A 14,912-nucleotide genomic window follows, 5' to 3' on the forward strand; every position below is an offset into this window, starting at 1 on the left:
CAATCACTTGTTGAAAATGCTTCATGAAATCACGATTGCAGCTATTACCACAATAAGAGCTTTTTCTATTTCTACACTTTTATGGATCTCATCACACATCAGTCACGTAAACTAACCACGCTTTTGGAAGCACATGAATTTTGCTGATTCTCTAGGTGACGGTGGATCACACACTGACACTTCAGCTCCACCTGAAACCAGCGTCCAGCATCTTCCACAGTCACAGTCACTTGTCTTGCCTTCAACAGCTCCACTCACGTTTGCCATTAACTGGGTGCAGACTTACTTTTGTTACAGTGCAAATTATCTGCTGATGGATAATTTTCACTGGAACAAAAGTAAACCTGTGGAATAAATGCAGGTCGAAACGTGGAAACATGAAGTCAAGTGACAGACACAGACTGTGACGTAATCGCTCACGCAGTCCATTTGTGTCCACTCACAACTTCATCTTGTCGGTGGCCGAGTGTTTAAAACTACCCGCTTAAGACTTTAAGGTCGGCTGATCGAATCCCGTCGCGTTCAATTTTAGATAGAGACGACTGTAGTCTGTGACCTGCTGCGAGGCTCAGCTCCTGCTGCACTCTGCTGTTAGAGCAAAATAAGCCCAAAGTAAGCCCGAGCCAACCAATCAGCGCACAATCTCAGAGCAAAGTAAGCCCATCCAGCCAACCAGCGCACGACCTCATTTTCCGTTGGGCCAATCACGTCCCGAGCCTGTGGGCTTACTTTTGACCAATCACGTTCCATCTTCCGGATCCTTTTTAAACTCTCGGAGGGAAATGATAAACAGCCATCCACAGCTGTCAGGACTATCTTTTAGCAAGCGGTAAGTTTAAAAATTCTCTTTTTCAACAGCTAAATGTGTCTTAGACATTAACTGTATCCTGTTGTTGTTAGCGTGGCATGTTTATTGCGAAACACAGCACTTTGGTAATGCGTAGTGTGACGTTGATGCTCCATATTATACTTCAGTGAACTTGTTTATTCGAAATATTGGGTACACAACAAAGACAGCACATAATACCGACTTTTCTGTGATGTACATCTCCCTTTCACTAGTTGCTTCAGAGTATATAGCGCTCGGGGAGTAGCTAACGTAAGTTTATAATAACAGGCGATCTCGTCATAATAATGCTTGTTATTGGAAAGTAATCTGGCGACTCTTGCCATCATAATCACGTAATAACTTCTAAAAAAAAAAAAGCGTGCTCTGTTGAGGTTCTGGCCAGCTGAAGATATTACGTTTCGGAGCCGTTTATGATCGTAATTTTATGAAATATCATAAATGCCCGCCTAAAACCTCTTATTCATCGTGTGCACCCCGGTATAATTATGGGATCACCTGCCATAAAATGACGATTTGTACTACACCAACAACAGTATACCAACAAGTGTTACTGTTACAGCCGGAGACGGCTCTTTACCTGTGGTGAGTATCAGTTTATGTGTGCAGGTGTGCTGGTGACATGTGCTTAGTTTTCTATATTATTTTACAGACACGGCTGCTGGGGATTTTTTTGAGGAGGAAGACGACCAGGAGATGTTGATGGTGGCCTCACAGGCTGAGGAACAACTTCCTCAAGGTATCTAATCTCAAACAATGTTTCACAAACAATTTAATAAAATAATAATATTTTTTAATTACATTAAATGTTCTTTTCTTTTACAATACAGAGAAATGGCACTTATCAGGCGTCAAGCTACATTTACTCTTTGAGTGCACTTTATCAAAGCAAAAAGTGAACTTAAAGGTGTATGTAAACTGTGTTTCTTTCATTTTTGTCGTAATCACTGACCGAAGCTCATTCCTCATCTCACACCTCCCCTAAGTGCGGTTGCAGAATGTTGTAGTTTAGAGGTGCTCACAGTATGTGTCAGAGCTGCTTTGCTTCATACTTGGCTGATCCCATCCCACTTTTCTTTTTGTATTTGACCTAATGGTGCTTGGGTGACAAACAGGATGATTTTCACAGCTTCCTTCCATAACTCCAGTGTTTCATCATCATGTCGCCTTGCTACTAATCATACATGCTTTCTACTAATTGTTGTAGTCGTAGTGGCTGTCCAGCAGCGCTGAGAAAGACATGCAGTGAAAATCTTTACATAACAACAATAAACTAATTGTTTTGTCTCTTCTTGCGCAGCCACTGCTGCCTCAAGAGGGCCTGCTCGCGCCCCTGTTCCTGCCCTGGCCCCGGCCCCTGCTCCTCCAGCTGTGTGGGCTCCTGGCCCGGTGGTCCATCCCCGTTCTTTATAGTGAACCCTGTGCCGGTGGTCATGGGAGCAAGTGCAGGTAGCCCCTCTGCAGCTCCTGTCCTGGCTCCAACTCCAGTGTTTCCTGCTGCACCAGTAGCTCCTGCTCCCACTGCCTCTGTGTCTGTGTCCCGCTTCACACAGAGGAACAGGCAACGCAGGGCAGAAGAGGAGGCCAGTGGAGCCCACAAAAGAAAGTATGTGCGTAAAGTGGCATTCAACAAGTGCACCAAGTGTGCTTCAGGAGTGCCACTTTTTGCCCCAGTCTCTCAGGTGGCAAATCTTTAGAGGAGGGGCTGGCAGAACAGCACCAGCAGAAGAAACCAGGAAACCCACCCCCCTAATCTGGAGGTGGACACACACTTGTAAATACTGTATATTAGACTGTGTAAATATGTAAATACATCTTTGTACTTACCTCAGCTGCAACAGTAACTAATCAATGTCCGAATGTACACTCACAGAAATGATTCAGGGCAGAATTAATTTTTATGCATTTACATCTATTTGATTTTATTTATAAACTCGCATTTTTAAAATATATGCATTAAAATTAATTATAATCTGCATAATTTAATCAATTCTAAAATGTATTAAATATAATTGGTTAATACATACTAAAATGGTTTAAATAACCAAAGCTATAAAAAAAAACAGGATTCTGTTATTTAAAATTTATGTGATTGGTTGTCATAAAAGTTATGTGAAGTGAAATGGGGAAACCGGAAACGATGTCCTGCACTTCCTCTGGATGCCAACACTCAGGCACGTGTGGGTATAAGCAGTCGTCCATGTGATGGTAAGAAATCTGAGACATCCGGTGTCTAATTAGTAATTACTCCCAAATGTGTCCTAATCGTGCAATTTATATAACATCACATCAATATAAATTTATGTGTGATAAAATTTACGTAGTTCGTGATTATTTTAAGCAGCTTTATCTTGGTCACGTCGCGTGTACCCGCTAGCATCATAGCTAACAAGCTAGCTATTTCATAGCTAGCTTGGAAATACAGCTTGATACCGGACTAAACTAGCCCTTTGCAGTCGGTTTTTGTGCCTGTTAAAATGACTACTCTTTTCATCGGTAGTTTAGCTAGCTAGATAGCATTCCCTTCAGTGTTTCCCCTGGGTTGAAATGGCGGCGGGGGGGGGCGGGTTGTTTGTCCGTCCCGGGCAGACGAGCGGGGAGGAGCGGCAGGTGTTAGCCGACCAGCTAGCGGGGGATAGCTCGCCAGCCGGGGAGTCTGAGCTGTCTGTGACCGGGGACAGCAGAGTTAAAAATGACAGCTCCGGTGGCTTGGTGCTTTCCGTTTTTGTTTTTTGCCGCGGACCAGTGAGGCGGCAATGTCGGCAAAATTGTAGTGAGGCGGTGGCCTATACTTGCGAGGCGGCCCGCCTCGTCGGTCATATAGGAGGGGAAACACTGCCCTTTGTCCACAACATTTAGCCTGTTCATTTTGTAACAAGTTAGGCTGTCTGAAGAATTGTTTTATATCAATTTGCTTAAAGGATAACTTGAGAACTCCATGGGGTTGTTTTGGTACGTGAAAACTCGATACCTTTCGGTGAAATTCTGCGTTTTGAATGCATAAAAATGACATTTCTGTGATTCTACAGAAATAGTTTAATCTACAATTAAACTTTTTTGGGGGCAGAGGGAAAGTTGCTTCACGAGCTCAGTCATGAATACAAATCACTATCTTGCAGTGTTTGGTCGACGTGGGCCTCTTCTCCCGCCTTTTTTGTCTTAATGCACGCCTCCCTGCTCGTTAAACATCGCTGGTCATGCTGCCTTTTGTGGTGGCTATGACATAATTTTTCCGGCTCACTCTACGTTATACAGAGTGTGCTGCTTGTCTGTTTATGTGGGTAAACATGGAAGCATTTTTGGGTGAAAGCTTTTCTTCTCACCTATATATATATTTTTTTTCAGATACCTAGCTCTTGGGGTATTTTTCTCATTCTCCTCACATCCTGTGTTCTCACCTCCATGTGGCAACATAGATTTTGTAAGTATAAGTTAAAAGATGTACACATCAAAATGTAGCACAGTTTAAATGTAGTTTGTATTTATTTATAGTTCATGTGAACTTAAAATGTGGTTTACAATATCAAGCTGAAATGTTTAGAGTAAGCATGTTTAAAGCATAAATGATTTGTTTTACAACATAAAAACCTTATTAGGCCTGCAATGTATGATCTGTGGGTTTTTCAAAGTTCATTATGCACTTTGAAGAGGAGCTGGCTTTTTTAATGCCTTTTTGTAACATCATGAAAGCTGTTAAACCATAACAACAAACTCAAGCTGAAAGGCAGCTCATTTTACAAATAACCTAACAGATTTGTTGTTCTTTGTCTTCATTCACAGGTGCTGTGTGAATGCGGCCTTGCAAATTGTGTGACAGTTCGTTATCTACCAGGTATGAGTTATTAAAACATTTTAGGCTGAGGCATTTCCACCATAGCCGAACAGGCCGATATCCCTGTGTATATTTAGACTGTCCTTGCACGTTCACAAGCTGGAAGAAACTTTTGGGTCACACATATCGAACACACAGAAAGTTAGAAACAGCAAGTGCTCAGTCCGCTACGTTCTCATGTCAGACATGTGGGCGTGAAGAACTTTCAACAGAGAAGGAATACTTTAGTCATATTAATCAACACCTTAGGCAGTATGAAAATGTAACTTGTATGTTTGAGGGATGTACATATCAGTCAAACATATATGCTACTTTTAACACGCATAAAAATCGTAAGCATAATCCACACAGTCTAAAGGATTTTAAAGCAGGTGTAGTTAAAGTCAGTGCTGAGTCTAGTCCAGTGGATGAAGGGCCCACATTTACTGTGGCCATAGATGGTAGTCTGTCAGACTTAGATGAAGGTAGTGATACTGATAATTCAGATGATCTTCCTGAAGTTGTAGAAAAAAACTTGGCTCTGTTCTATTGAAGTTGGAAAACATTTTTCATGTTCCATCTACAGCAATCGATGAATTGGTTGATGAGCTGCACTACTTGTTGAGTACTGTGTCTGTTTCAACAACTTGTAGCAGTATTTCAGATTTTTTCAAAAGCAAAAACATAGAGGTTGATAGCTTGGTTATTAAGGAATTGTCTGATTCACTTTGTAAATCTAATCCTTTGTTAAACGCACTGGGAAAAGGCGGCCCCCTTGCGACAGCTTATAAGAGAAAAGAGTACTATAAAGAAGTGTTTAAGGTTGTCGAGCCAGTAGAGTTTGTTCTTGATCAAAAAACAAGCAGGTCCTTTCAATATATCCCATTACTGCGATCTTTGCAGCAGGTACTTGATTGTCCTGAAGTGTTGAATAGAGTTATTGATAGCCACAGAACACAGGGCAGTAACACAGACCAGCTTGAAAACCAGCAGTACTGCTCCATAGCAGATGGTGTATACTTCAAAGAAAACCCTTTCCTGTCAGGTGATGAGTTAAAAATTTGTTTAACCTTATACATTGATGACTTCGAATTGTGTAATCCTTTGGGCACATCAAGGAAGAAGCACAAGTTGTGTAGCATATACTGGATTCTTAATAACTTGGGACCAGGCTCTCACTCAGCACTCACCTCTATTTATTTAGCAGTTTTGTGCAAGAGTAATGATGTAAAGACATATGGATATAGAAAAATATTAGAGCCACTATTACACGATCTTGTGACATTAGAAGAGCACGGTGTCTATGTTTCAAAGCTTGGGACTTTTGTCAAAGGAACAGTGCACAGTGTTATTGCTGACAATTTGGGTGCCCACGCTTTGGCTGGTTTTGTAGAGAGCTTTTCTGGGCATTATATTTGTCGATTTTGTACTGCTCAGAAAGAAGAGATCCAGTTAACTGATGTTTATTCAGGTGCTTTTTCTCTTAGAACCAAAGAAATACATGAAGCACATCTGAAGACTGCACAGGACACTGAAACGAGTTGCTGTGGTGTGAAGCGAGCTTGCCCTTTAACTGAGCATCTTAACCATTTTCACGTCAGCACAGGCTATCCCCCAGATATAGTGCACGATTTGTTTGAGGGGGTTGTCCCATTTGAACTAGCACTGTGTTTGAGCATTCTGATATCGAAGAAGTATTTTAGTCTTGAATCTCTTAACACATGTATCCTCAAGTTTCCTTTTAAGTGGAGTGACAAAAAGAATCGGCCTCACCTTATACCACACACCTATTCCAGTAGGAAGACAGTAGGTGGCAACGCCCATGAAAATTGGTGCCTTATACGTTTCCTTCCATTTCTGACAGGAGACCTTATACCAGAAGGTGAGCTTGCTTGGCAAGTGATATTAGACCTGAAGGAAATCGTGGAGTTAGTTGTGGCACCTGTTCACAGCAAAGAGACAATCGCCTACCTTGATGTCAAAGTGTCTGAGCACAGACAGAGACTACGTGAGCTTGTCCCAGGTGAGACACTGAAACCTAAACACCACTATCTTGAGCACTATCCACACTTGATCACATGCTTTGGGCCTCTTGTGGGTGTATGGACGATAAGATTTGAGGCAAAACATAGTTTTTTTAAACAAGTTGCCCGACACACGAATAATTTCAGGAATATTGCACTCACTCTGGCAACCAAACACCAGCAATCAATCAGTTATCACTTGCACTCATCTAGTCTCCGTGCTTCAAATCTGGAAGTGACAAATGTCTCCACAGTCCCTATTGATGTTCTGAATGAGGAGGTTGTAGTGGCTCTCAGACAGAAATATCCAGACATTAGTCAAGTTAATCTCACAAAGAATGTCACAACTAGGGGGATCAACTACAGAAATGGAATGATGGTTGTATGTGATTCAACTGCTGGAATGCCTGAATTTGCAGAGATTCTACAAATGTGTATAGTGGGAGATGAGTTGAGCTTCATAGTTCGTTTATATTTTGCTTGGTATCAGAATCATTTCAGGGCCTTTCAGTTGACTTTGTCACCAGATAGAAAGGTTGCCCTTGTTCAGTTTGAGGAGCTAAGAGATTGCTACCCACTTGTGGCCTACAGAGTTGGATCCAGACGTATGGTGACCCTGAAGAGACACATCGTCATCAAAGGTTTGATTTGCATATGCTACAGCGCTGTGAAAATTATTCTGTAACAGAGTTTGTGGGAAGGGTTGAAGACAGTGTAAGGTAGATTCTTCACTAGTCACTTTCCCTGGCTTCCACTCTTTGCTTAACTCCTCACCCCTCCTCCTCACTCTCCAAGTCTCTTCTAGCCGTCTCACCACTAACCACCTCTCTTACCTCCTCCTTACTCTCACCCTCTACCTTGCTGTCTGAGCCTCTGCTCTGCTAACCTCTCTTACCCTCCTCCGACCACCTCTTTTGCCATTCTCCTCACTCTTCTAGCCTCTTCTCTTTCCAAACCATTCTGTTACCCACCTCACTCTAGTATTTTCCCCCCCTACAAGCCACCTCTCTCATAACCTCTTCTTTTAACCATCTCTACTTTCTCCTACTCCATCCTCTGTCTTCCACCTGTTCTCCCTTTACTAGCATTCTGTCTTCATTAACACATCAGTTATAGGTTAATACTGTCTCCTGTCCATGCACTCTGCTTGGGTGGTTAAGTATTTAAATAACCAGACTAATGTCTGTCCACCCTGTTTGTTTGTGTCTCCACCTTAGATTAGCAAAGCAGGATGGCAGGACGAGTAACTTTCAGAGTCCTCTTTGGAGGTGAAGACGATGCAAGAAAACTCACCATTGAATCTGGAATACCAAACACTGTGGAGGAATTTGCTCTTCAAATAAAGACTTTCTTCCAAGTGACTGAGCCATTCAGACTTCAGTACAGAGACAGAGAAATGGATGATCAGTTCATGAACCTCTTGTCAACTTCAGAACTTGAAGATAAAGCTACTGTGAAAGTAGTGTACATACCTTCTGAGACAACCAGCTCTAATCCACTCTCAAGGGATACCAGCCCTACAATCCCAGGTACTCCTTCCAGTGTCAACTCCTCATCACATGAGCCAAATGATTCAGTCTCCTACAGCAGCAATGATACCATCATCTTGTCATCGCCCGAGACCCGGTCCTGTTCTTGGCCCAAAGTCTTTGTTGTTCCTCGCTTCTCATACTTTGCTGAGATGATGCTCCACACTGGAAATGATGAGTTCAGTGCACACGGAACTTTGCTGTCTCCGACCCCAAAAACACGTTCTGATATTCTTGAGGGCCTAGCTGAAGAAATCATGAAGTATACAGCATATCCAAAGGATGAGCAGTTAGAAGAAGTGGCCAAGGCTCTGATACAGTCTCACCCATGTCTCCTGGAGAAAGGCACTCGCAGTGGCTACTGTGGTTGGAAGCACTACTTGAAAATAAAGATGATGAACTTCAGATCAAAGCTTAGGTTTGTGTTTTATTTAATGGGATCTATTTTGTTCCCCTCCTAAGCACCAAGTCTTTTGCTTTAACACATTTGTGCTGGCGCAAGGTGGTGAAAGATATTAAATGTCAGTCCAGCAGATTCATAGACTTGCATTTAATGTTAAAATAAAATTATTATTCTTCTCAGCCGAGCTGGACATCGTGAGGTTGCAGTCAACTCTCTGAAGAATAAACGGAAAGGCCAGGAGAAGCCAGCAGCCAACATCAAGAAGCCCAGGAAGGCAGAAGTTAATTTCTGTCCAAACATTCCCAGAGGTGAAACAAGAGAGAGAATGGAGGCAGATAGGGTAGCTCTACTGTCAGAGGTAAAAAAGAAGAAAAAGGATGAGGCTGCGATCAGGAAGATGATGCAGTATACCTTCTCGATCAGGAGACAGGAGGTTCTCCAGGAGCCAGCCATTCCAGACTTCCAAAACAGATGGCCAGCACTCTTTGATGTCAGTGAGGTCAGTGTGAATCTGAAGTGTAATAACTTGGTCTATCAATGACCTTTACGAACTGTTAAAATCTATATTCTGTCTGTGTTGTCTTTCACAGATCAACTTGGAGTTTATGCGACTGACAACTGTACCTCTGACCTCCAAATTCCTGGGAGAACTGGATCGTCAGACCGACAACCTGATCAAGGTTTTTAATGCCAAAGGTGGAGCTACAGGAAGAAAGATCACCACCATAATGGCCCAGATGGATAATGTAAATTTTTTTGCTTTGGTAATCTGATAAGCATATGGTTGGTGCGACTCAGCTGTATATGAAAGCGCATATGTTAAATTTTGAAATGTTTTTCTGGCCCTTTTAAAATTTCTGTTTACTAAATGGACTATACCTGTGTGAGCTTTACCTGAGTGGGGTAAAACAATGTGATGGGGTGGTCAAGTAGGGAAATGTCAGTGACTTGGTTAGCCTCAACACCTGTGTGTTAATGTGTCTCTGACATGGACAAGTATGGAATCATTATTTTTACATTTTTTTGCAGAACAAACACCAACGTGAGGCGTGATTGTGTGCTGAGCTGTCTGAGCATCTACCTCAATGAAGACCTGGGCACGCTGGTTAAAGAATATGTGGTATGTCAGCCTACTGTCCTTTGTGCCAGATGTAATTAATTTCCATCCAGATGTGCCTGATGCGTTCATGAGAATGGGATGGACATGCGGACACACTGACCTTGACCACCAATAGTTCATCATTGAGTCAAATGGGTTTGTTTTGAGTGGGAAATTCCCACAGTGCAAATGGTGGTCGTGCTGGTACTTTGTAGGAAGTAAATTCACTTGGTCCAGAGGAGCCTGAGGATAAAGAGGGTCGGGTCCTGGCACCTAAACGCCTCCACTATGCCAGGGATGACAATTCTCACCCAAACAACAAGGTGAGGACACAGACACTTCATAGTTCTTATGAACCAGCAGTTTTTACTTCATAGTAAGAAATGCCTTTCAGATAATGTCAGGTCATTTTGATTCTTGGTTCTGATCAGCTGGATTCTATTTGTGGGGGGATGTCACTAGGATGCATGTTGTGGACTGTCTGCTTATGAACTCCAGCGCCTTGAGAACATCATACAGAAGGAAGCCTTCTTGTCTTCTTTGAAGATATGGCAAGTACGTGGACATGTTAATTGGAACTTTAACCAATACAAGACTCACTGCTGTTCTCCAGTTCACTCTCTCTCCCTCTCACACTTTGTCTCCACCATCTCTCCTCTCGGCCTCTCTTTCTCTCCCTCCTGCTCTTTCATTGTTGTCCACTACTGTCCTCTCCCTCTCTCATTCTGTCTGTCTTTCTCTTATACTCCCTCGTTATCTCCCACCAGTGTAACGTCACACATACATTGAGCATGGGATTTTAAAAATGTCAGATTTGGTCTTAATGGGTTATTCTCATTTTTTTTTTTTTTTTTTTTTTTTTTACAATGTAGTTTACAACGGTAATGTCATTGCTGTCTTCCTCTGTTAGCATACCTTGTAGTATATTTAGAATTGCTGTTCATGGAGAGAAACAATGGGATAATTATTGTTTTTTCTCTATCAAAAGGCAGCTGAGGATCTGAGGCAGTCAGTAAAGCCGAAGCCAGATGTCAAGAGGTAAGCATGTGAGGGGGAAAGGTTGGTCATTTTTTTCTTCCCTATCATCCTGCTTCCAACCCGCCTCTAACTCCTACTGTCCTCTCTTAGGCTGACGCAAGACAGCTCACTTTTTACAGGTGCTGAAAAGTGAAATCATTTCAACTTTTTAACCCTTTAAGCTTCAGTCAATTCCAACCATTTTCAGTACAAAAAATCGCTAATATTCTATTTTTAAATTAAAAAAATGACGAAAAATACACGGAATATTGGACACGCATCGCGAGGTGCATTTCCTTGAAAACGACCGATTCGGGGATTTTATACCGACTTCAGGACATGTTTTGGATAAAATAGTTTACTGGCTTGTGTTGTCTGGATGTAAAAGGTTGGATTATGGCCGTTTTTTGTGGAATATTTTCATCTGTGTGTAATAATGAACCCGGAAATGTGAGTCGCGCTGTGTGCGTTGAAGCCGTGTATAGAGAACGGATGGATGGATATTCGTTTTTGTCAGACAAATGTGTTTTTCTCACCCGCTGTGGTAATCACATCTGAAAGTGGTTTATACCGGCGGATTCATGAGAATCTAAGCTTTCCATCGGCGTATAGTGTTTGTATAAGCGCGTTTGCAGCCGTCGGACATTCTTGAAATTCCTATGCAAATTAGTAGGTGTACCGCTGGCGGTACACTGAAGCGCACTGAAGCGCAAAGGGTTAATGCTGCTCAGGACCTCCCCTGTTAATTACATTACAAGGTCAGGTTTTGTCACTAGGTAGCAAAAACTGGGCAAAACACAATGCGAGTCAGCTTTAGACTTAACAGGTTTGATGCACACACTCCACTACTTCCTGACTGGAAGACTGTATCTTTATTTCCTGTACCATACTATTGTTTTAAGTGATTTATCAGGTGAAGGCTGGATGTGCCCAGGCTCAACTCAAACATGTGAGAACAAAATACTACTACTTTAAAGAATAACTGTCAGATTTGTAATTGTTGCCACCTTGACAGAAAAGTGCACAATATTCAAGAGTACTGCTGCATATGTTAATGTGCAGCAGTACTTGTATTGGTTGGAACTCTAACCAATACAAGACTGACCGCTGTTCTCCAGTTCACTCTCTCACATTTTGTGTCTCCGCCATCTCTCCTCTCTTTCTCTCCCTCCTGCTCTTTCATTGTTGTCCACTACTGTCCTCTCCCTCTCTCATTCGGTCTGTCTTTCTCCCATACTCACTCGCTATCTCCCACCAGTATAACGTCACACATACATTGAGCATGGGATTTTAAAAATGTCAGATTTGGTCATGAGTGAGGTTTGGAGAGGGTTGGATAGGAGAAGAGTAAATCTTACTCCTACAAGAGTTTAGGAGAGAGGAGGTGAGTAGAGATGGCGAAGGGTGGGAGAGGGGGTTGGAGAGTTTTGCCTCATTTCCTTCAATACTTTTTACCTGAACATCAATGAACTGTTTATTTGGCTCTTACAGCTACTGGCTATGTATTTACATCACTGATCTCTGAACAAAACCAATTTGCGGAGGGGGGGTTCCTGGTTCTGTATCTTCATATATCTATGTATTTTTAGTTGGTGTTTTGTTAACTGCATTTTTTTTATGGCAGGTCAAAGGCTTCATTGGGAAAAAAGCAGTCTCTGCAGTCTCCCCGGAAATCCCTTCATCTTAAAGAAGCACACATACTTACCCCCAGTGAAGGATCAACCCATAAACATGTGAGAACAAGACTACTACTTGAAAGGATAATTATCAAATTTTTAATTGTTGTCACCTTGATAGAAAAGTGCACATTTTGAGAGTAGGCTGTGTATAATCTCATGTTAACAAGAACACATAATGCATCCTTAAGACTTTTTCTTTTTTTTTTCCAGGCTTGTAGGAGGTGGTCAAAGGTCTTGAGTCATTGTTACCTTGAGCTTGCATCGATCTCATTCTCATGAACGCATACAGTGCCTTAAAGAAATATCTTCAATTTAACGCTCATTTGGCCTAAGGAGGAGCTGCTTGGATTTTGGTGGTCAAGTTTAGGGTCACACAGCCCATTGTTCTGTTCTCTTTATTTTTCAGGACATTGAATCCAGAGAGGCTGAGGCAGACATTGCAGAGAAAACCATGGGCATCTACACAGTCCGAGCAGAGGGTCATGGTTCTGATGATTCTGATGGTCCAGGTGATGGACGCTTTGCTGATGTCGGTGTTGTGCTGGAAGGCGTGGAAGTCCTCCATAACCTGCAGAGTATCAGCCATGCATGCGTGATGCTTTATGGACTGATCTACGCACTCAACTTGAGCTATCCAAAAAGCCTGAAGCGTACATTCGAGGTGTACCAAAAATCCTGATGGACCTGGACTCAACCAAGCTTTCACCAAAAGTACAGGCACTGAAACTCAAATTGCTTCAGTGATTTGGCTGGCAATAATGCACTTACAGAGCTCATTCCTCATTTTTCTTTTGCTTTTTTCCCCTGGTTAGACAGGATCTTGTGTTTAAATAATCCCTTAGTTCTTGAAGGGTACTTCAAGGAAATACCTGTTTGTTAAATGCGTATCTGTAAAAGATTTTTTTTTAGTTTTGGTGTCCAAATATGCCTCAGCTCAAACAGTATTTTTCTTTCTCCAGATTTCATGGGAGCTAGTTAAGTGTTTCAAAATTTTTTAAATGTTTAAAAGATTTATTTTATTTTGAAAAGGTGCTTCAGTTCCTGCCAAAGCCTTTCATCACTCAAGTTGTTACATTGAAGTTAAACTATGGCCAAAATGCAACTTAGGGCCTTGTTGTGAACGTACACAAGTCAAACTTTTAAATACATAATTAAAACAGAAACGTCACTTTAAGATGTAGCGTAATTTAATTTCAAAGTGCCGTTTAAAACAAAATTACGCTTTATCTTAGTGACGTTTCCGTCATGAGGTATTTAAATAAAATTTGACTTCTTTAGTTCAGTTATTGCACAAAATTATGCAATTAAAACATATTGTACATGCCATTTTGCACTTTGCTCTGTTGAGCTGAATTATTTGACAGATTTGTTACACTGCCGTTTTTGCATTTTACTCTGTTGAGCTGAATGTTGACAGATTTAGTGGACTTTCGTGTTTTGCCTCATGTCATGCTTTATATGCAGATTCATTTTTTTACAGTTGAAAATTCTACAGATTAGATTGATTAGAAAGATGGAAGTTTTGTACACGCATTAACATTGAAGATATTAAAGGCTTTAATGGCAATAAATCTGTTGAATCAACAATGTGGTCTGATAGTTCTTATGCATCATTAAGATTATACTGAATGGAAAAGAATTACATAAGTGTGATGCATTTTGATTAATTTAGTTTATTACATAAGCATAAATAACATGTATTTCAAACAATATATTTTATGTATTTTAAATACTGTCATTATTATTAATTTAGAGTAATTATACTTTATTAATACTAAATACATAAACCTGACGATTATGCATTTCAAATAAATAGGCTTTATTACACTAATGAATATACATCATGTAAGGTTTATTTTGTAGCTTTGTGTCAAAATTATCTAAGAAAAGTAAATGGAAATTTGTCATTTAATAAAATTACATAAATCTTAAAAGTTAGGGTCAATATTTCTGTGAGTGTAGATACTTTTAATTAATACTTGTAAATAAATCTGTATACTTACCTCAGCTGCTACACTAACCAGTCTATGCCAATGAAATGTAAATACCATTTTACTTACCCTAGACCTGTATAGCCATCAGTGTTAATATTAACATGCAAGTACACCTTTATACTTAGATCAGTGCTACAGTAACTAATCTATGCAAAAGAAATCTATTATGAATACCATATCTATGTGTAAATACTGTTGATATTGTTTATTTGTATATAGTTGTATGATGTCTTATTTCATTTATATTACTCGGTATACTGATTATATTTCCACATTGTTTATTGTTGTTTATCAGTGGAAGTGTGTTATGTCTTTACTTTGTTTTTTGTAAATAAATGCTGTTCAAAGATTCCTATTCATCGCTTTGCTTTTAATTGCCCGAAGACTGGAGTGTGCAGTATTTACTTAACTGAGGTCAGGGGCTCTGTAAATCACAGCAGCTTGTCTTTGAACACTAGGCTCCTGGGGGTCAGAGGAAGGTCAGGGCAGGTGCATGCTCCTCATATGAA

At 40.9% G+C, this 14,912-nt stretch overlaps 1 protein-coding gene across 3 annotated transcripts; it reads left to right on the plus strand.

Moving 5' to 3' along the window:
• The first annotated feature begins 753 nt into the window (after nucleotides 1-753).
• LOC127530314 (sterile alpha motif domain-containing protein 3-like) lies at nucleotides 754-13,927 on the plus strand. 3 transcript variants are annotated; one of them, XR_007936865.1, is made up of 11 exons: nucleotides 754-829; nucleotides 1,500-1,586; nucleotides 1,678-4,268; nucleotides 4,628-4,679; nucleotides 6,523-6,681; nucleotides 7,274-7,323; nucleotides 7,900-8,629; nucleotides 8,795-9,113; nucleotides 9,205-9,360; nucleotides 9,644-9,734; nucleotides 12,816-13,927. XR_007936865.1 is itself a non-coding variant. In XM_051936779.1 (10 exons), exons 7-10 carry the CDS (start codon nucleotides 7,914-7,916, stop codon nucleotides 9,665-9,667), a joined length of 1,215 nt encoding a protein of 404 aa, XP_051792739.1. In that variant the 5' UTR covers nucleotides 754-829; nucleotides 1,500-1,586; nucleotides 1,678-4,268; nucleotides 4,628-4,679; nucleotides 6,523-6,681; nucleotides 7,274-7,323; nucleotides 7,900-7,913; the 3' UTR covers nucleotides 9,668-9,854. The 3 variants fall into 3 exon arrangements, 1 of the variants encoding a protein (XP_051792739.1); XR_007936866.1 differs by lacking the exon at nucleotides 7,274-7,323; XM_051936779.1 differs by lacking the exon at nucleotides 12,816-13,927 and having other exon boundaries at nucleotides 9,644-9,854.
• The last annotated feature ends 985 nt before the right edge of the window (nucleotides 13,928-14,912 follow it).

The sequence above is a fragment of the Acanthochromis polyacanthus genome, chromosome 16 (assembly GCF_021347895.1).
Source record: "Acanthochromis polyacanthus isolate Apoly-LR-REF ecotype Palm Island chromosome 16, KAUST_Apoly_ChrSc, whole genome shotgun sequence".
Taxonomy (NCBI): Eukaryota; Metazoa; Chordata; class Actinopteri; family Pomacentridae; genus Acanthochromis; species Acanthochromis polyacanthus.